This window comes from Leptodactylus fuscus, chromosome 7 (genome assembly GCF_031893055.1).
Source record: "Leptodactylus fuscus isolate aLepFus1 chromosome 7, aLepFus1.hap2, whole genome shotgun sequence".
Classification (NCBI taxonomy): Eukaryota; Metazoa; Chordata; class Amphibia; order Anura; family Leptodactylidae; genus Leptodactylus; species Leptodactylus fuscus.
In genome coordinates, this window is record NC_134271.1 from 74,498,214 (window position 1) to 74,516,773 (window position 18,560).

An 18,560-nucleotide genomic window follows, 5' to 3' on the forward strand; every position below is an offset into this window, starting at 1 on the left:
CTGCCAGCAGCCGCTTACGCGAGCAGGCGCAGTACGCTCTGTACTCCGACTTCACATGCGGGCGGCCTTCTTATTGTGGCCGCTTACGCGAGCAGGCGCAGTACGCTCTGTACTCTATATAACTACAGGAGCGTACTGCGCCTGCTCGCGTAAGTAGCCACAAAACATGGCCGCCCGCATGTGAAGTCGGAGTATAGAGCGTACTGCGCCTGCTTGCGTAAGCGACTGCTGGCAGACCCAACTTGCGCATGCGTTGAATTTTGACCCCCTCCCCGGAAAAAGACGCGTGAAGAGGCCGTTGCTGAAGAAGATGGAGGAGGCACTGGAGAGAGTTCTCTCGCAGCATTGGGGACGCCCCCAGTGCTGTTTGCGCGCTGGGCCTGCCTCCAGTGCTGCAAGAGAACTCATTTGCATACCGACAAAAGTTGGGAATTCAAGCGAATGGCGCGAAGAAGACATCGAAAGGTAGGAGAAGAATAGCCTTTCTTAAGGCTATTCTGTTAGTGAGAAAAAAAAAAGTTTCAAGGATAGTATCCCTTTAAGTCCAGCACTACACCTGTTTAGGCAGAAATTTATCGTGAGATATTTTCAACTGCTGGATATCGAGAAGAATTTTCCTATTCACTGACATCAAGCAAAATACTGGCTATTTATAAAACTTTTCACTCCCCCCTGATCCCCAACGACCACTCCCGAGAATACGCTGCGTACAGCTATACACGTGACACGTGGGGAGGAGGAGAAACGCAGCAGCTGATTGGCTACAATAGGGTAAACCCGGAAGCCTGCGTTCCATGCGATGAATCTCCCTGCCTCACTGTGATTGGCTAGGTACCCTTGGTTGGATGTTGCTGGGAGGGGCGTGAGCTGTGATGGGCAAATCGGGGCGTGGCCTCAGGTGTTGTTGTTTTTTCTGGTGGTTGGCAGAGCTGAGGCTTCAGTGACCCGAGCACCGCTGACATGGTGACGCAAGGCTGCAGGAGGCTCCTCTTACCACTGCTGTTCCCCGGCCAAATGGGGCGAGTCGTCAGGCTGAACCCCCCCAGCATGGTGCCCTCCAGGGCGTGTAATATTTCTGCCTGCTCCTACAAGCTAAGAAATGTGGACTGTGAGTGACAGCTGCCATGTAGTGGTGTGCAGGCAATGCTACCGGGTGGGGACAGGTTGGATCGGTTCTGACACGGGATAGGCACTGGTCGTTATGGTAGACGAGACTATCTGATAGTAGATTATCTCTGCTTGGCACTAACAACTGCACCAACATCTGCATGTAGTATTGATGCAGTTGTGTAATTTTGCTGTTTATTCAATATCAAGTGCATGCAGTTTGTTTTATGATGCAGTCTTAACTGCACTCATCTGCACCATGTGAATGCACCCTAAATGGATGTCATGTAATGCACTAATATAAGTCACCTCAAAAAAAGCAGGGTTATGTTTTGGTTTGTTGCTGTTCAGTGGTAGTAACCATGTTTCGGATCAGGCTACAAATGATTAGTGGGGTTGAAGTAATCGCCTACCACAGATGTAAGATTTCAGTATGATTGGGAACTGCCGGCTAACCTGAAGATTAGATTGTTTCTATAGATAACTGTTCAGTGTCAGTGCATAAAGCCAAAAAGGATCATTGGTGATTTTCTATACCTACAAAGTTAAATTGTGATATATTGAATTGTAACATGTTGCTAGTCATCTCCTTAAGGAACATTATTACCAATCCGAACTGGTAAAATCGAGTTTGATGCCAAAAGTAATCCTGCTATTTGTAGTCTGTTGTTCTAATCCTTTACAGTATCAGAAGAACAGATTGAAATATTTACTGAATGACTGAAACAGAAAGAACATTTGTATCTGTTATCATTTGCATTAATGTTATACAAACACAGAAGCTTACTTTCATCTTGTTTAAGGCTAAGGTCTGGTTCACATCCGTGTTCAGTATTCAGTTCTGGGAGTCCACTTGGGGGCCACCCGAATGGAATACCGAATGCTTTGAAAAGTGGTTTGCTAAGAAACCACACAGCCATAGACTATAATGGGGTCCGTGTGCTTTCCAAATGGTCTACGCACAAATCATGCGGAGAGAAAAGTGCTACTTGCAGTACTTTTCTTTCCGCATGATTTGTGCGGAAAACACACGGCCCGCATTATAGTCTATGGGGTCTGTGTGGTTTCTTAGCAAACTACTTTGTAATGTGTTCTCTAATGTAATGTACTCTCCGAACAGAATGCTGACGCAGATGTGACTCAGGCCCTTAGGCACGTTGTGGAAATGCTGCGTTTTTTTTTTTGTTTTTTTTTGTGGCAGATTTTGCTGCGTTTTTTGAGCCAAAATCAGGAATGTCTTGAAAAGGAATGGAACCAGCGTTCGGCACTCCGTGAGTGCCAATGAGCGTTTTGAGCTCTCCGCGGCGAAACCGTTTTTTTTTTTTAAACAGGACACAGAGTACTGCATGTCCAACTCTGTGTCCAGTTAAAAAAAAAAAAAACAGTTTCGCCGCGGAGAGCATAAAACGCTCACTGGTGCTCACGGCCTGACACTTTTCAAACCCATTCAAATGAATGGGTTTGAAAGATGCCGGCAAGTTTCCGTCTCCTGCCCTGTTTTGTGCAGGAAACGGAAACCTGCAGAACAGAGACCCGGGCGCAGATGTGAACGAGCCCTTAGACATTTCCCTTCTGTTAAGTCCACTCGAAAAAACGCAGCAAAATCTTCAACAAAAATCACTGCGTTTCCACAACGTGGAACTTTAGCCTAAGGGGGTTGTCCAGCTCCATACTGATGACCTAGTATCAGCAAAGTGGATAAGATTTTGCTTTTATCTCATTCACACGTTGTGGAACAACACAGCATGTTTTTTTTTTCTTGCAGCAGAATCGCAAGCATTTTCCCTATAGACATAATAGGGGAAAGAAAAAAAGCAGCAAAAACGCAATAAAAAATGCTGCATTTTTTTTCTGCAGTGTTTTCTAGTTATGTTGCAGAATTATCCTGAACTGAACTTTCACCTGTGTTCTTCACTTTTACTTCCTCATCTGGTTGTGTAAATCTCTTCAGTCATAATACAGCTGCCATTGTGACATGCTGTTTTATTGCTCACTCCACATCATGGAAATGAAAACATTTCAGCACCCAATTGAGGACAATGTGTTCAAATTTTATTAAATAGGCATAAAATCCACAGCCTGGTACTTCAATAGCTATCAATACCTACATATCCTTGGTGCTCTGGTTTCTCCCGCTGTTGTCTATTTAGGCGTGCGCTGTTCCTTCGCCAATGAAAGTCCTGCACCGCATGCAACTTGAAAGAACCTCATGACATCACTCACATATGGCCACAGTGGTCAAGTGTGATACAGGACTTATTGTGGTGAAGGCATGATAAGTGCCTGAACTGACCGTGACGGATACCAGAGGCAGGTGAGTATTTTTTTTTATATTACACCCTTCCGGCTCCTCTGTAATTTGTCCACTTTTTGGGCAACTCCTTTAAGTTCCTGAAGGCACCTGCACTTCCACATTTAAAGCAATAGCAAGAAGATGTGGTACCCGGCAATTAGTGAGCGCATACATCCGGAATATACCATTATTCCTCAGATTATTCCACTGACAATATGATTTTTGGGACTACATTATCTCTACCTGGTTCAAATTACTTTATCTACCGAGACATTTTGACCTGCCTACACATCAGTTAATCATTTTACTGCAACATAAATCCTAATATCCCCCCTCCCTTGCACACACACTTGCACGTGCACACACACACACTCCTCCCCAATGTTCACATGCTACTAAAACTCCACAGAGAACAACCTGTACGTGGTAAATTTTTCCTGGAAGGGATTCTATTGTGTAATCAGCGTACAGTACAGCCCTATGGTGACAGGTAAATCTACACTCAGATAAGGCCACACTAGTGTATTTAACCCTGTCAGGACCAAAGAAGCACATATTTATTCTTAGAAAAATAAGATTAAAGTGTTAATAGGAAGCGAAGGAAGTTCTTGTCTGTTTTCTGTAAGTTAAAGAGTAAACTGTTTATTAGGGACTTATTTCCTGATGACACTATGTAAAATCCTCTAGCTGTTGTTACAGTGTATCCCCAGATACTGTTCCTGCAGGTGAAGTTTCATTAGTCTTAATGCCAATTTTTACGGCTAGGGCTACACAGCGATTTTTGGCCATCAAAGATCGTCATGTTGCCCTCCGACTCCATCGTATGTGTAAGTAAATGCAGTTGCGTTGTGATCCCAAGGATGCTGTGATGTTTAGTTGCAGAAGGTCAAGCCCTGCTGGATTTCACTATTTCAGCATCCTCAGGGTGGCAATGCAACTGCATTTACCTACATTAGTCAAGGAGTAGCAGGATAATGTGACGTTCTTTGGTTGCCACCTAACAATGTGGCACTGGCTACATAATGGCCACTGGTGCTGTCACTGAACATGGTGATTCATTGACTATTGCCTGGTACTTGTTTCTAGCCACCTAGTAACCTGCAGATCTACATGGCCACTAACTAGTACCACTAAATAAATGTTTCACTGAACACACCAGCAGCCAGCGCCACATCACATGGCTGCGTACTAAGTCAGTGTTGCTGTATCCATTTTTTTCATGTGCGTGTACAACAATTTCTCTGTGCCTGGACTGTGGCATACAGGGTGTAGATGTTTTACATTATGTTGAAGGTCTTTCTAGTGTATAAGCAGAATAAGGCTAGGACAGGACAGTGCAGTTTGACAGATCTATCTTCCGTTAAAAACGAACATGGACGTCTAGTTATAGCCATTTTGCATCCATTCCCTTTTCTTGTTTTTGATGGCTGAATGTCATCTATTTTGCATTCAAAATGGCTGTTGCATAGCCATTTTTCACTGTTGTGTGAATAAGGCCTAAGACCTGCTGTAAATAGTGCCTGCATTCTTCTAATGGAGGCGGCAGGTCATTAGTGTGGAATGAAATTGCTTAAGTATTTGTGTGAAAATCATGTAAGAACTAAAGACCCAGGTGACAGTAGTAAGGCGTTGGGCTTATGCCTGGTAGGGGCTGGTGCATATTTTACATAATCTTCTCTGCTGAGATATCTTATGTTTGTGTGCTTGTCCTTTTACCTTGTTTTGACTCAGTCCAGCTTATATTGATCATTCACCAGAAATCATTGCAGGATTGTGCCTAAAGTCTTGTCTGTCTTTAAGTGATCCTGTAAAAGCCTCCTTGTACTTAGTTATGTCACACAAGGGATGGGTGCTGAGATAATCCATAGGGGCTTTCGGCTTCTCTTGTAAACAAGATGTTTATTATACTGGGTTATGTGCCATGGTTTCATAATGGAAATATTTCTGGAGATCCAGGTTTATTTCGGGTTCAGTGTGACCATTCCACATTTGATGAGGGGAGGGGGGGGGGGAAACAAACCTGGTGACACATGGTGGGTTCTTGGCTACTTTGTCCAGCCTTTTACTGTCTATATCTGTTCCTTGGTTTTATTTCAATAAAGTGTAAATATTGTATTCACACAGTTTCAATTTCTTCTTTATTTTTAATATATCTGCTTGCTATTGGATATTTTAGATTCTTCCTGACCTAATGATTCTCAAAGCTGAGGGTTTGTTACATTGTATCCAGTCTAGACAAGAGTCTACATCTACCATAGTGCAAGATTATAATGGAGTATTTTTGTAATGTCCAAATAAATATGATGTATAATTAATTATAGCAATATTCTTAAGATCCAATAACTTGATTTTCTAACTTTTGCAGTGCACCCTCTATGGAAAGGACCTCTAAATATCCCTGGAGGATCCCGCCAATCTCCTATTGACATTCGGGTACGGGATAGCGTTTTCCACCCAAACCTTGCGCCCATCTCTACCCAGTATGACCCTAATACATGTCTTCACATCTGGAATAATGGTTACGCCTTTCTGGTAGAGTATGATGACTCCACAAACAAGTCAGGTGAGACATGGCTCCCAAATGGTTCATTAATTATTCTTAACATAAAACTTGTCTTAGGCTGAGGCCACATTTTGTGGAAAAAGGAGCAAACAAAATATATAAAAGTGCACTAAAACTCAACTTTTATTAATGTATTTTAAAAGTTCAGAACGGCATAATAAACTACCATCCATATAAAGGGGATATTGAAACAACAGTAGAGTAGGGTAATATTCTAATGGCTGTATTAGATACTGTGTCAACCTACAGATGCAGCTCAGTCTTTTAGTCAATTCCCTTCAATACAATTCCCACCCTCCATGCATGAGACAGCAGGACTAGTACCAGAACCTAGGGGGCACTAAAATCTCCTCTATTGTCAATAAGAGATTAAGAACAATAAGCCCACCCTAATTCCAATGTTTGCTAGTACTTATGTTTGCTAGTATTTATCTAGCTAGGGAAGACCACAAGCATACATCTGGTAATTAGCAAGTTACACACAGCCAAAGTATCTATAGGGTTAAATTTCCCCCAATGCTTTAACCTACTCCACACACAAACACACGACTCAAATGGTATACATATAACTAGTAATGCAGCCTGGAGGTTAAAGCATTGGGGGAAATTTAACCCTATAGATACTTTGGCTGTGTGTAACTTGCTAATTACCAGATGTATGCTTGTGGTCTTCCCTAGCTAGATAAATACTAGCAAACATAAGTACTAGCAAACATTGGAATTAGGGTGGGCTTATTGTTCTTAATCTCTTATTGACAATAGAGGAGATTTTAGTGCCCCCTAGGTTCTGGTACTAGTCCTGCTGTCTCATGCATGGAGGGTGGGAATTGTATTGAAGGGAATTGACTAAAAGACTGAGCTGCATCTGTAGGTTGACACAGTATCTAATACAGCCATTAGAATATTACCCTACTCTACTGTTGTTTCAATATCCCCTTTATATGGACGGTAGTTTATTATGCCGTTCTGAACTTTTAAAATACATTAATAAAAGTTGAGTTTTAGTGCACTTTTATATATTTTGTTTGCTCCTTGAACTATTGGGGGTGCACCAACCAAAAAAAAATTTTTTCTTTAGTTTGTTTCTCACATTTTGTGGAAAAGCTGCATTTTTCTGTTGCAGATTTTAGTGCATTTTTTTTTTTAATTTACAGCCCAGGAGTATGTTTAAGACAAGGGAGAAGTATAAGTGCATGATTTTCTATTTTTTACTCCTTTTGAAGCTACTCTTGACTTTGGCTCAAAAACATAATAAAATCTGGAACAAAAACAGCTTTTGGGTGAGGCCCCACGTTGCGGAGACTTGGCTGTTTTATTTTTTTTATTTTTTTGCAGATTTTGCTGCGTTTTTTTCAACAAAAAAACCACTGCGTTTCCGCAACATGAGACTGTAGCCTATGCGGATTTTGCTGTGGTTTTTTGAGCCAAAGCCAGAAGTGGATTGAACAGAAGGTAGAAGCATAAGAAATTCCTGTGTATTTGCTTTTGTAGCCATTCTTGGCTTTGTCTCAAAAAAAACGAAGCAAAATCTGCAACAAAAAATGCTGCATTTCCGCAATGTGGGACTTTAGCCTATGCAGATTTTGCTGTGGGGTTTTTTTTAGCCAAAGCCAGGAGTGGATTTAACAGAAGGTAGAAGTATAAGCGCTTCCTATATATTTGCTTTTGTAGCCATTCTTGGATTTGTCTCAAAAAAACTAAGCAAAATCTGCAACAAAAAAAGCTGTGTCTCTGCAATGTGGGGCCTCCACCTCTCTGTAATATCTAGAAGCTGCTATTGTGGTCAGATGGCTTCAACAAGTATGGCTCCTGAAATCTTAAGGAATACTTTGTCAAAGAGGCAGTTGATGCGCTGGGGGTGGGCTTCAGCCGTGGGAGCACGTCTCTTGCCGCTGAAGTAGGATGGGTGATTTCATACAGTAGGAGGATCAACTGAAACTGCATAAAGAGGTACAGGCCACATACTGCAGGTGTCTGAGTATTAACAGCAGTGCTCTGGGGAGCTGAAGACCCGTCGCCCGCACACCAGCTGCCTCATTTGCAAAAGACTTCAAAGTTATATTTCTCCAAATCTGCAAAAAATGAAATATCTAATAAAGGTATTTGGTTTATCACTGAAGTATGCTCTGTAATATGGTGGTGACAGTGGATTATGTTTGGAGGAGGTGGTAGACTCACTTTAAGGGAAGTTTGCCAGGCCAGCCAGTAAGATCTGTTGCACAGGAAATGTAACATTTCACGTATGTTCTTCAGCTGTACGCCCTTCTGTGAGGTTTATATGTCCTAGTAGTTTATAGTGAGTGGCTGTCCTGCTGGGACAACCTCTTTAAGTGCGCTAAGTGACAACTGAAAATCTTTTTATAATAGCTGTTGGCAGTGTGTTCAGGTAACTTTGTGACAAACCCAAGTTATCATTAAAAAAAAATAAATCCATTAAAGCATACCAAAAATCCAATAAAACATACTGAAGCTGACGCTTGCACACATAAAAAATAAATGTTCAAAATAGGGGTGCAATTTTAGATGTTCCACAAGCCTCAACCTCAGTAGGAGTTTGTTCTCTTAAAACCGCTGAAGTGGAAGTCATGCAATATTTGGCAGTCATCCTCAAATGTGTTGAAATTGAATCCTGTACATTGCAAACAGTTACTAATACCTATCTAATACCGGTCTGAAAAACCTAATGCCATGTTGTGTTTTGTTTATCCAAATCCATCAAGCTATTGCAAAGATATGAACTCTTTTACTGTTAATGCAAATTGGGGTATACTAGCCAAGGGGGCAGTAAGTCTGCGTGACTTAGAGCACCCTGGTACCCTGTCCCCCAGACAGACCACAGCGTTACTGCCCACTTGGCTATTAAAACTTGCATCAGCATGAACTGGGCTTATCTTTTGAATGGATTTTGGGAAAGAACACTAAAATGCTGTCGTTGACATATGTCATGGGGCTTTTTAGACCTGGTGACTTTTCCTCTTTTAATCCGTATTCTGCTGCAAGTTCACAGGAGTCATGATCGAGCCAGGAAACATGGCTGACACATGGATGGTATTTCTTGACCTGAATGCAATTGTGTGAAAGGGCCCTCAGTAACAACTGTAGTAAATTCTGAGTATGTAAACTGCTCCAAACCATATTGTGCAGTAATTCCCCTGCCCTCTCCTTGATGCTGTCCATCCGGCTTCTACTTCCAGCTCACAGATTAATTGGGGGCTTTTATTGTGTAATTTTGTTCTAATAAGCAGCTTTACTTCTGGCTTTTGTCCACTTTGTTTTGCTCCATCAGCCCTCAGCAGATTCTCTAATGAGCTGTACTTGGGTACCTTTAATTTGGAACTTCATGAAACCTGACAGGTTCTAAATTCTTAAAGGAGACCTTTCATGTCATGTTTGCTCTCTATAGAAGTATCTGTAAATAGTTGAGCCTGCTTGCTTCTACATCTGTCTGCCCCTCAGGACAAAGTTTGACAGCTGCTGTGTACAGTATGTGCTCAGTCTCTGCAGAGAGGAATAGGGCATTTTGTCTATCAGCATTATTCACCTGTAATATGCTGCCCTTATGCAAACCGATCTGCTTAAATATAGACTAGCCCTCTTTACCTGCTGTAAGGGAAAGACCGCCATGCCTGCACATACAGAGCTCGATAATATAATAGGGGAAGCAATTCCTAGTATAGGGACAGCAAACAAGGCTGTGTCCTTCTTCCTACTACTGCTATGTGCATGTGATCAAGTGCCTGATATAATCTATGGGGACTGTTCTCTGGCCCTAGGCATCTATCTGTTTAAACAGTTGTGTTCTAGAGATGCTATATAACCTCATAGTTCTGGTTCTGTATCCTGGTAAGTAGATGATATTTCTAAAAACTCCCCCTCTCCAGCTCCATGTGACTCACTGCGCTAACATTTACCTGTGATTGTGTTCCTTTATTGCAGCCTGTGGAGTGTGTACAGATGTAATGCACTCTGTGGTGCTGATATGTAATCTCTCTGCAGCCATTGAAGAAAAAAAATGTTATCGAACTCTGTGTAACTGGTAAGGACTCAGAGATTGTGTTCACACCATCAATACTTGATAACTCTTATCCACCTTCCCCCATGCAGCTAGATTATATAGAATTAAAGGCACCTTAACCCCATTTTTATTATTCATTTTAAACTTTTAGGTTTGCTAAAAGTCAATGTTAAAGGGCTTTTTGTGGAATGTTTCGTAGAATGAAAGAGCTGTTGCAAGAACTGCAGCATGGTGCCATTCACTTAAAGAGGACCTTTCATGTCCTCGGGCACATTCGGTTTTATATACTGCTAGAAAGCCGACAGTGTGCTGAATTCAGAGCACTGTCAGATTTCCCGTTATGTGCCCCGTTGCAAGAGATATGGGTGCCATTACCGATATCTTTACACCGTCAGAAGGGCTTTCCTGACAGTCTAGTAGGGCTGTGAGGAATGCCCCTCCTGACCGTACTGTCCATAGCTCTGTATTGTCAGAGGGGTGTTCCTTACCGCCTAGCGATGACACTAAACTGTGAGGAACACCAGCGATGACACTTGAGCGGTGACAAACACTCAAGGGGCGTTTCTTACAGCCCAGCAAGACCGTCAGAAACTCCCTTCTGACGGTGAAGAGATATATTTAATGGTGCCGATAGCTCTTCCCCCAGGGCACTGAACGGGGAAAGCTTACAGTGCACTGAATTCAGTGTGCTGTCAGCTTTCTAGCCGTATATAAAACCGCAGGTGCCCAAGGACATGAAAGGTCTTCTTGTTCTCTGAACAGAACTACACACATGAAGCCTGATCTTCCTAATTTGTCCCTATATTTGTTTCTGTGTTTGATCACAGTGGTTAGTGGCGGACCCTTGGAGAACCCTTTCAGGCTCAAACAGTTCCATTTCCATTGGGGAGCAAATAATGACTGGGGTTCAGAGCACACGGTGGACAGCAAAGTATTTCCTGCAGAGGTGAGATGCTCTGATTTTTGTAGTTATGGATGATGTCCATGTACATTGAGGGAATCCTTTAACACATTAGTCTTGGTCTCTTGATTGCACATCTTAAAATCGGCAGAGGGAAATGTCTTTCATGAACTTTTTTTCTCTGGTATGTATATAATTATATATATTTTTTATATACACAAATATATATATATTTGTGTGTGTGTGTATATATATATATATATATATATATATATATATATATATATATATATATAGTTTATTTATTTTTTATATTTTTTTGCGGTTAGCCTATCTTTTGTTTGGATCCTCTGGTCAAAACATATGAGAGGTGACATTAATGTGAATCTAATGTTGGTTGCAATATTGGCCCCCATGCTATAATTTCAGCAGTTTGCTATGTACTTTTAATTATATAATACAAATATTGATATTGTATAACTAATTGGATACATAGTTTGTTGCATATTTACATTCACAAGGATTCCATCATTGGCTTTTTTTGTGAATTAGAGGAGCATGACTGTCAGACATTTATTGGGCTGTGGGAGAAATAGACTGATTCATTGCTTTGGCCTACTGACTTCACAGCCTTGAAAAAAGCCTCATAATACTGTTCTAGTACTCTGTGAAAGGGGTTACCCTTGGAGTATTTGTTCACCTGGTCCAATGGAATGCTTTTGATGGACCCAATGGTTCCAACTACGTCTTGACCCTTGGATCATGTGATCAGAGGCAACATTCCGCTCCCCGGGTCGCTCTCCACGTAATATCCATGCTCAACCCCCCCATTGGAATCAGAACAGATACTACTCATAAGTATATAGGACCAGTGGTACTGTGCATTGTCCACATACTGTATGTATAATAAGACCAAATATGTAAATTAATCACAGCACAAAGAAGAAGAGCTGTACTGTGTGGCACCTATACAGGGCAAAAGAAGTAGTACTGTGCATTGTCTAAATAAGGTGCAGACACACATTTTATTGAACATGGCATGTATAACGTGTGTATATATAACCCTTGTATGCAGCTCACGTATACTCACTAGCACTTACACACCCTTCTTTTCTTCTGTCTGGAGTCTTTTTCTTCTTTTGACCAATTCCTTGATGTGATTTTCAAAGGTTCTGCATCAAAATAATAGTGAACAGGTGACTCCTGCATAGATCATTGTAAGTGGGAATTGCCATAAATCTTTTGTCCCATTTTCCCCAATACACAGATGCGTTCAGGAAGAAGGCTGGGATAGTGCTGCCTGAAGCCAGAGGCTCACTTTACCTCATGGATGGTGCAGCCCTAAATACAAAACTAGACCTTTTTGTTCACTGGATAAACCCCTTTAATTCTCTTGGTTTGTGTTGTATTATACAATCTGCTATAATACTGTATAACTACCCCTCTCCCACCTTACACAGAATGCATTTTTCTCTGCTTGCAATGACCATTATTAGGCAACAATAGATTGCATCCAGTGGCACAATAAAGGGGATAATATTGCTGGTTTACAATACAATCCATGATCCTTTGTTCATGGTGTGCACAGTCCTTATTATTGAGATGTTTTATCTGTTTTGTAGACCTGACACTTGACTGTTCCTATGTCCTGAGAGGAATGTAAACACTGTTGCAGTCCCACATCCACCCATCTACCTGGACTTTGTAGCTGGACCATTTTCTAATGATCTGATGCAGACATCTATGGGGGAACCTTCATAGAACTGAATGTAATGGTTACAGCCAAATTAGGGGTTTACACGTAGTAGTTATGAGTGGGTACAGTTATCTGGCTGATACAGTTAAAAGTTCATTGCAACATGAAGATGAGACATAAAACCTGTATCTACCTATAGTAATGTTTTCTATAAGGCATCTGCTCCACTTTGCCAAGTAATGATGTCTGCTATGTAGTTACAACCTTCCTTCATGTGTCTTTTAGTTCAATGGTAGTCTAACATAAAGCCTGATAAATAACTGCAGCTCCAAGGTCCTTATGTCTCTCCATGTAATGCCTTTTGAACCCTCTGTTATTTCAGCTCCACCTTGTGCATTGGAACTGCTCCAGGTACCGGACATTTGAGGAAGCTATCATGGAAGAGAACGGCTTGGCTGTTATTGGCATATTTTTAAAGGTATAGCTTTGTCTGTACAGGAAAACTTACTATGACCCTTTGACTGTTACATGATACAGATATATTGTGTTTCCACAGATTGGCAGACACAATGAGAAGCTGCAGAAGCTTGTAGACATATTGCCTTCTGTCCGATATAAGGTAAGTAGTTCTCTTGTAGTCTGCTTACTATATAACTACAATGCTATGTAATACGAATCACACTTTTTTGGGTACAGTTGGCTTACTGTAATCTATTGATTGGCCACAAGGAGGCACCATAAAACTTTTGTTTATTTTGGAATGCATGTATGCATGTATATACATGAAAATGGATGATACAAATTACAATATTTTCGTTATTCTGGAAATGTCGTCACATGGAAAGAGCAATGGATTCTTTTTATCCCTCTAATGATTTTTAGAAAATTGAGAAAAATATTTAGCTGGTTATCATTGGTGTGTAATTTTACACTCCTGCAACAGAAGGGCTTTCCATAATATTGCTTCTGGCTCACACTGGTTTGTAGGATTATTTTATATTAATATTTACCTTTTTTTTTCTCTGTTTTCACTTGTGATTCTTTATAATTTGCTGTTGCATTTGTATTCATTTATCTTTTTTCATGTTTAGGACGCTCTGACAGAGTTTAACTATTTTGACCCCTCCTGCCTTCTACCAACCTGTAATGATTATTGGACATATTCTGGTTCACTGACCACACCACCACTGACCGAGTCTGTGACTTGGATTATGATGAAGAAACCGATTGAAGTCGACCACAGTCAGGTGCTTTGTCTCTCAGTATTTCTGGTTTAATTCCATGTTTTGACACACTGACCTGGCCTCTGACTCCCCCCCCCCCCCTTCCAAAAAAAAAAAAAAAAAGTGACATGGGTGTGCTTTTGCTTGAAAACTCCACCTTGAGTTCTCAAGTTTAAGACTCCCAGTGCATTCATAGTGGACAAGGGCCTGGTAGTTTTACAGCACCATAATACAGAAATAACTGACATCCTGCATTTAGGGGTCTCGGTCAGCTGCAGCTTTCACACTGTATCCTTATGAAGGGATTCTACTCCAGGCAGTTGAATATTTCAGAGATTGCAGTAGTCTTAATTGTGTCATTTTATGTTGAATTTGGAGAAACCACTTATATGAGCTTTTAATTTATTAAAATTGTTCTTGTTTGGGGGAAACATGGTGGCTCACGGTTAGCCCTGCAGCGCTGGAGTCCTGTGTTCGAATCCCGCCAGGAACAACATCTGCAAGGAGTTTGTATGTTCTCCCCGTGTATGTTCTCTTGCGTGGATTTCCTCCCGTTCTACAAAGACATACTGATAGGAAAAAAAAAATTGTTCATGTTTGAAAAGTCCAGACATGAGGGTGTGATTTCTCAGAAAAAGGGGATGTGGCTTAAATGTACCACGATGCAACGAAAAAGCGACAAAATAGTGTTGAAAAATTCTGGTCAAAGCTAAATCAACTAAAAGGTGGCATAAGCTTAAACTAGATGGTATAAAGATACGCCTATTTATCATCCAGCATCAGCCTATGTAATATATCTGGTGTACTGTCAGGCCACCTGGCTAAGCTTACACTATTTACTATTACTAAATTTTGGCCAGTGACTCCACCAGCAGAATAGTGAATGCAGCTCTGAAGAGTGAAACAGGATGTAATTTAAGAACTGTACAGGACAAGTAGTTTATGTACACAGTGCCTCAGCTTATAGTGTAGATTCATTGGGTGTATAAAATGGTGATCAGAAGACGGGTAGACTGGTTTTTCATGTTAGTAACCTTCTCTTCCTTCTTTCAGCTGGCAGTTTTTCGTAGTCTTCTGTACACTGCTGTGGGCGAAGAAGAAAGAAACATGGTGGACAACTTCCGTCCTCTGCAGCCTCTCATGAACCGCACCGTCCATTCCTCATTTGAGCCAGCTGTAAACCTGTCAGACTTAAAAAAGGCTGATATTCAGGCTAGGTAATATGTGGTCTGAGCCAGACGTAATTTCTGTCCACAGCAGCCGTGTCCACGTGCTACACGACAGTGATGCTGTATATGACTGATTTCTGCATAACTCTAGGAAAGCTCCTGCCTCTAATGCTCACACTGGGATTATCTTTCTCTACTTCTCTGCCTTTCTCTAGGTTACCATTATTTGTTTACAGGCACTGCCTTTTATATTATAACCATTCACTTTTTTTTTTTTTTCTGCAGTTTATAAAATTAACTGGTTTAAGTGACCTTAGAATAACAGAGGCAGTGTTTAGTCATTTGATATGAGGACTAATACTACCTAATGGTTAGGGTGCAGTAAGGTTTTACATTGCACCCTGACACCATAATGGTGCTTACACTATATGCATAGTGAAATTCTTGCACAGATATGTCCCATGAGCAACCGTCCTGGGACCATGTAGCACTGCGGTGTTAGATTTCCATATCACATGAAATGGGTGAAGTATAATTCCCTACATTGATTATCTATTGTAATATCACCTATTTTGTGTCTTTTAGGAGGTGCTCTCATTATATCAAGGTTGATGTGCAGTAACAGATTTTAGTCCTAGTTGAATAATAATGCTATTCTGCCCTTATAGTTCCTGCACATATGTTTGTAGTAAATGATATTCTGCTGTAGAGCATGCTGTCTGCTGGGTGTTGTAATTCATGAATATAAATGTTTCTTAGAGAGCTGTTCTCTTCAAAGAACAGGAACCATTTGTTCTCCACTTACTGTGTACTTGCAACATAGTAAGAGAACAATAGAATGGATTTAAGCTGTAGGCCAGGTGAATGTATGCTATTCCTCCCTGTTATCCAGTATTTCCACATGGGAAAGGGATAACTGTACAACAGGTGAGTGCATGCTATTGCTTTTTCTCCAGATAGCCTAGGGACATGTGGGTGCACAGTATTGCTCCCTGTTAAAAGATATTTAAGCCTGGGGAGAGACTGACTGTAGGACAGAAAGGTGAATTTCTGTCTGTTCTGTCCATTTCAGGCAAGAGGACAGGCTTTCTGTACGGTTATGCAATGTTGCAAGCAGCATAAAATGAAAAAAAAATTCATGGCTTTCTCATCACCACTTTAAACTATCAGTAAAACATCTATACATACCTCTAGATGTGTATACAGCCAAAGTGGAACTTTTCACTTCATGTTCACTATGGTTTGTAATGTTTCCATTTCGAATTCTTCCTCCAAGGGGCACTGCAGATGGGCATTTCTTGGGCTTAAGCTCAGCTTTTCTAGAACTTCCTAGTTTTGCTATAGCTGGAGAGCCCCAGGTTACAGATTGTTGCTGTATAAGCAGTTAGTAGAATACTTGGTGTGGCATAGGGTATGCAGGGGACCACCTATACTGGTTATCCTTTGGATTCACTTTAAATAAAGTAATGGGGTCCAGCGCAAAATCATGAACTGTATTTTGTTTTTAATGCTAATCTCATAATCTCCTTTTTAAGATATAGTGTTTTTTAATTGCTTACCATATGGAGCAGGCACACCTAGCTAAGGCCTAATGCATGAGGTGACCAAAGTAAGCTGTCCCTTTAAGTTTATTCTCTGCTTACAATCCCACAAGGAGCAGCCCCTGATTCTCATACATCAGACAATCCAACCTATTTGTTCTTGCAACAATTCAGCCATTGAGCGTTCTCTGTGTGGATTAACTGTGCTTCCTCCGGCTTTGTGGGAAACTGGATCTTTTTTCTTCATATGAAGAGATAATTAGAGGGGACTCTATTGAGCGTCAGATGGGGGCTGCCACAGTAATCTCTGCTGTTTGGCTACAGAATATAGGTCGATCCTTCAAAGTGTAAACTAAAAATGTTCTAATCATTTACAATCCAGTTAGAGCTATAAATATTTGCTACATGAATAGTCAGTCGGGACAGTCAGGGAAGCAAAGGGTTAGTACAATGCAGATTATAAATACCACAAATAAAGCCCTTTCTTCTGATTCTAAATCCAGAACTGGCACTGGATAAGACCAGGTGCAGCCGGTGAGATTACAGGGTTTGTTTACTTACATGGTGGCATTTAGTATGATGAGCATCTTCGGGATTATCTATCCATTCAGATCTTGCCTCTGTTGGTGCTTTAGGATTGGCAGGACAACATGGCAATCCTTGGTCGCATAGCAGGAGTCATAGTCAAAGTCGCCATGTAACCCTGTACTAACTAAACACTATGGCTGCTGCTGCAGAGCCCTCTAGCCTTCTTTCATAGACACTTGAAGGGCGGATATGCTTAGATAAGCCTTTAAAACCCCATAGTGTGTAAGGTATGGCTTGGTGATCGTACTGGCACAGAAGCTTTGTGCAACAGTAGTAGAACAACTCAGTAAATGCAAAAAATACAACAGATGTGACCAGAAACCAAGGGAAATAAAGATGCTAATCAATAAATTATATCTATCCGCAAATGGTGGTTTTGTAAAATACATTTTTTTTTTCTGTAAAAGACAGGCCCTAATACATCTACATCAATAGAAAAGTAAAAAACAGAACAGGGTTCTCTTATAATGCAACAAGAAAAGACATTAAAAGCAGAAAACAACTTTAACTCAAAGGTCATACATTGCAGAAACACAGGTAAAAACTGCAGCAAAAAACTAGCCTTTTTAACTGCTATTTCACTGCATCTTTCATTTTTACTTTCCCTATATAAATCTATGGGGATAATTCTTTTAAAAATACAACATGGTAATTTTACCTGCTTGTTTTTCAGGAATCATGGAGGCTAGAGCGCCTAATAATTATTATAAAAAAAATTATTTCAATAATTATAATTGAGGCTAAAATTTAGAATTGGTAAAAGGTCCTATTTAAAGGGGCTCCATCACTAGGAAAAGTCATTTTTAACTAATCACATCCTTGCATAGGCTTTCGAAAGTCTATTCCACGCCTACCTTTAGTATGTAGATTGCCTCAGTGGTTTCTGAATAAGTCCGTTTTTATTCATATGCTAATTAGTCTGGTGCATGATTAGTGCACTTCTCTTTGCTATTGTTTCCTATGGGAGGTTGCGGCTGCTGATGATGACTCAGCTTCCTGCTTGCACGCACACATAGGAGATAATAGAAGAGAGCAGTGCTGCTGGGAACTTCCTGTGCTGGTGGGAAGCTCATTAGCATATGAATAAAAATGGACTTATTCTTTCCCTGTAATGTGTGGATGACATTAAACAAAATCTTATGCATATTACTGGTATATCTGCATTTTCACAACCCCAAAAATTCATAGTTTTCAAAATGTGGCCTTAGTCTAAAGCAGCCCATACAATTTAGATAACTGTTGGTCAATGCTAATGTCTTATTTAATATAGGAGGAAAATTTCTTAGGGAGGAATTTTCTTTGAGTGATAGGAGGAGGTTATTACAATGGCCAATGTAGTGGGTGTCCTGTTGTACAGCTGAACCTTGCAGATTCTAATCTGTCCTTTAGCTATTCCACACTGATAAGCATTTCCCATATCATTATTATAAATAGGCTGCCTGTTATTAGTGACCAGTGTGGGAG

General features: G+C 40.7%; 1 protein-coding gene across 3 annotated transcripts in view; it reads left to right on the forward strand.

The window, feature by feature from the left end:
* Positions 1-16,497, forward strand: part of CA5A (carbonic anhydrase 5A) — a 39,749-nt gene extending 23,252 nt beyond the window's left edge. Inside the window, exons 1-8 of one of the 3 annotated variants that reach the window (XR_012717242.1) lie at positions 746-1,108; positions 5,766-5,963; positions 10,806-10,924; positions 12,958-13,053; positions 13,132-13,194; positions 13,667-13,822; positions 14,852-15,491; positions 15,606-16,497. Coding sequence is in view for 2 of the 3 variants with exons in the window: in XM_075282134.1 (XP_075138235.1) it covers positions 961-1,108; positions 5,766-5,963; positions 10,806-10,924; positions 12,958-13,053; positions 13,132-13,194; positions 13,667-13,822; positions 14,852-15,019 (948 nt within the window). In the remaining variant the exon portion in view is untranslated. Of the gene's footprint in view, positions 1-745; positions 1,109-5,765; positions 5,964-10,805; positions 10,925-12,957; positions 13,054-13,131; positions 13,195-13,666; positions 13,823-14,851 lie in introns of those variants that run through there. The other 2 variants (XM_075282134.1, XM_075282135.1) reach the window with 2 other exon arrangements.
* The last annotated feature ends 2,063 nt before the right edge of the window (positions 16,498-18,560 follow it).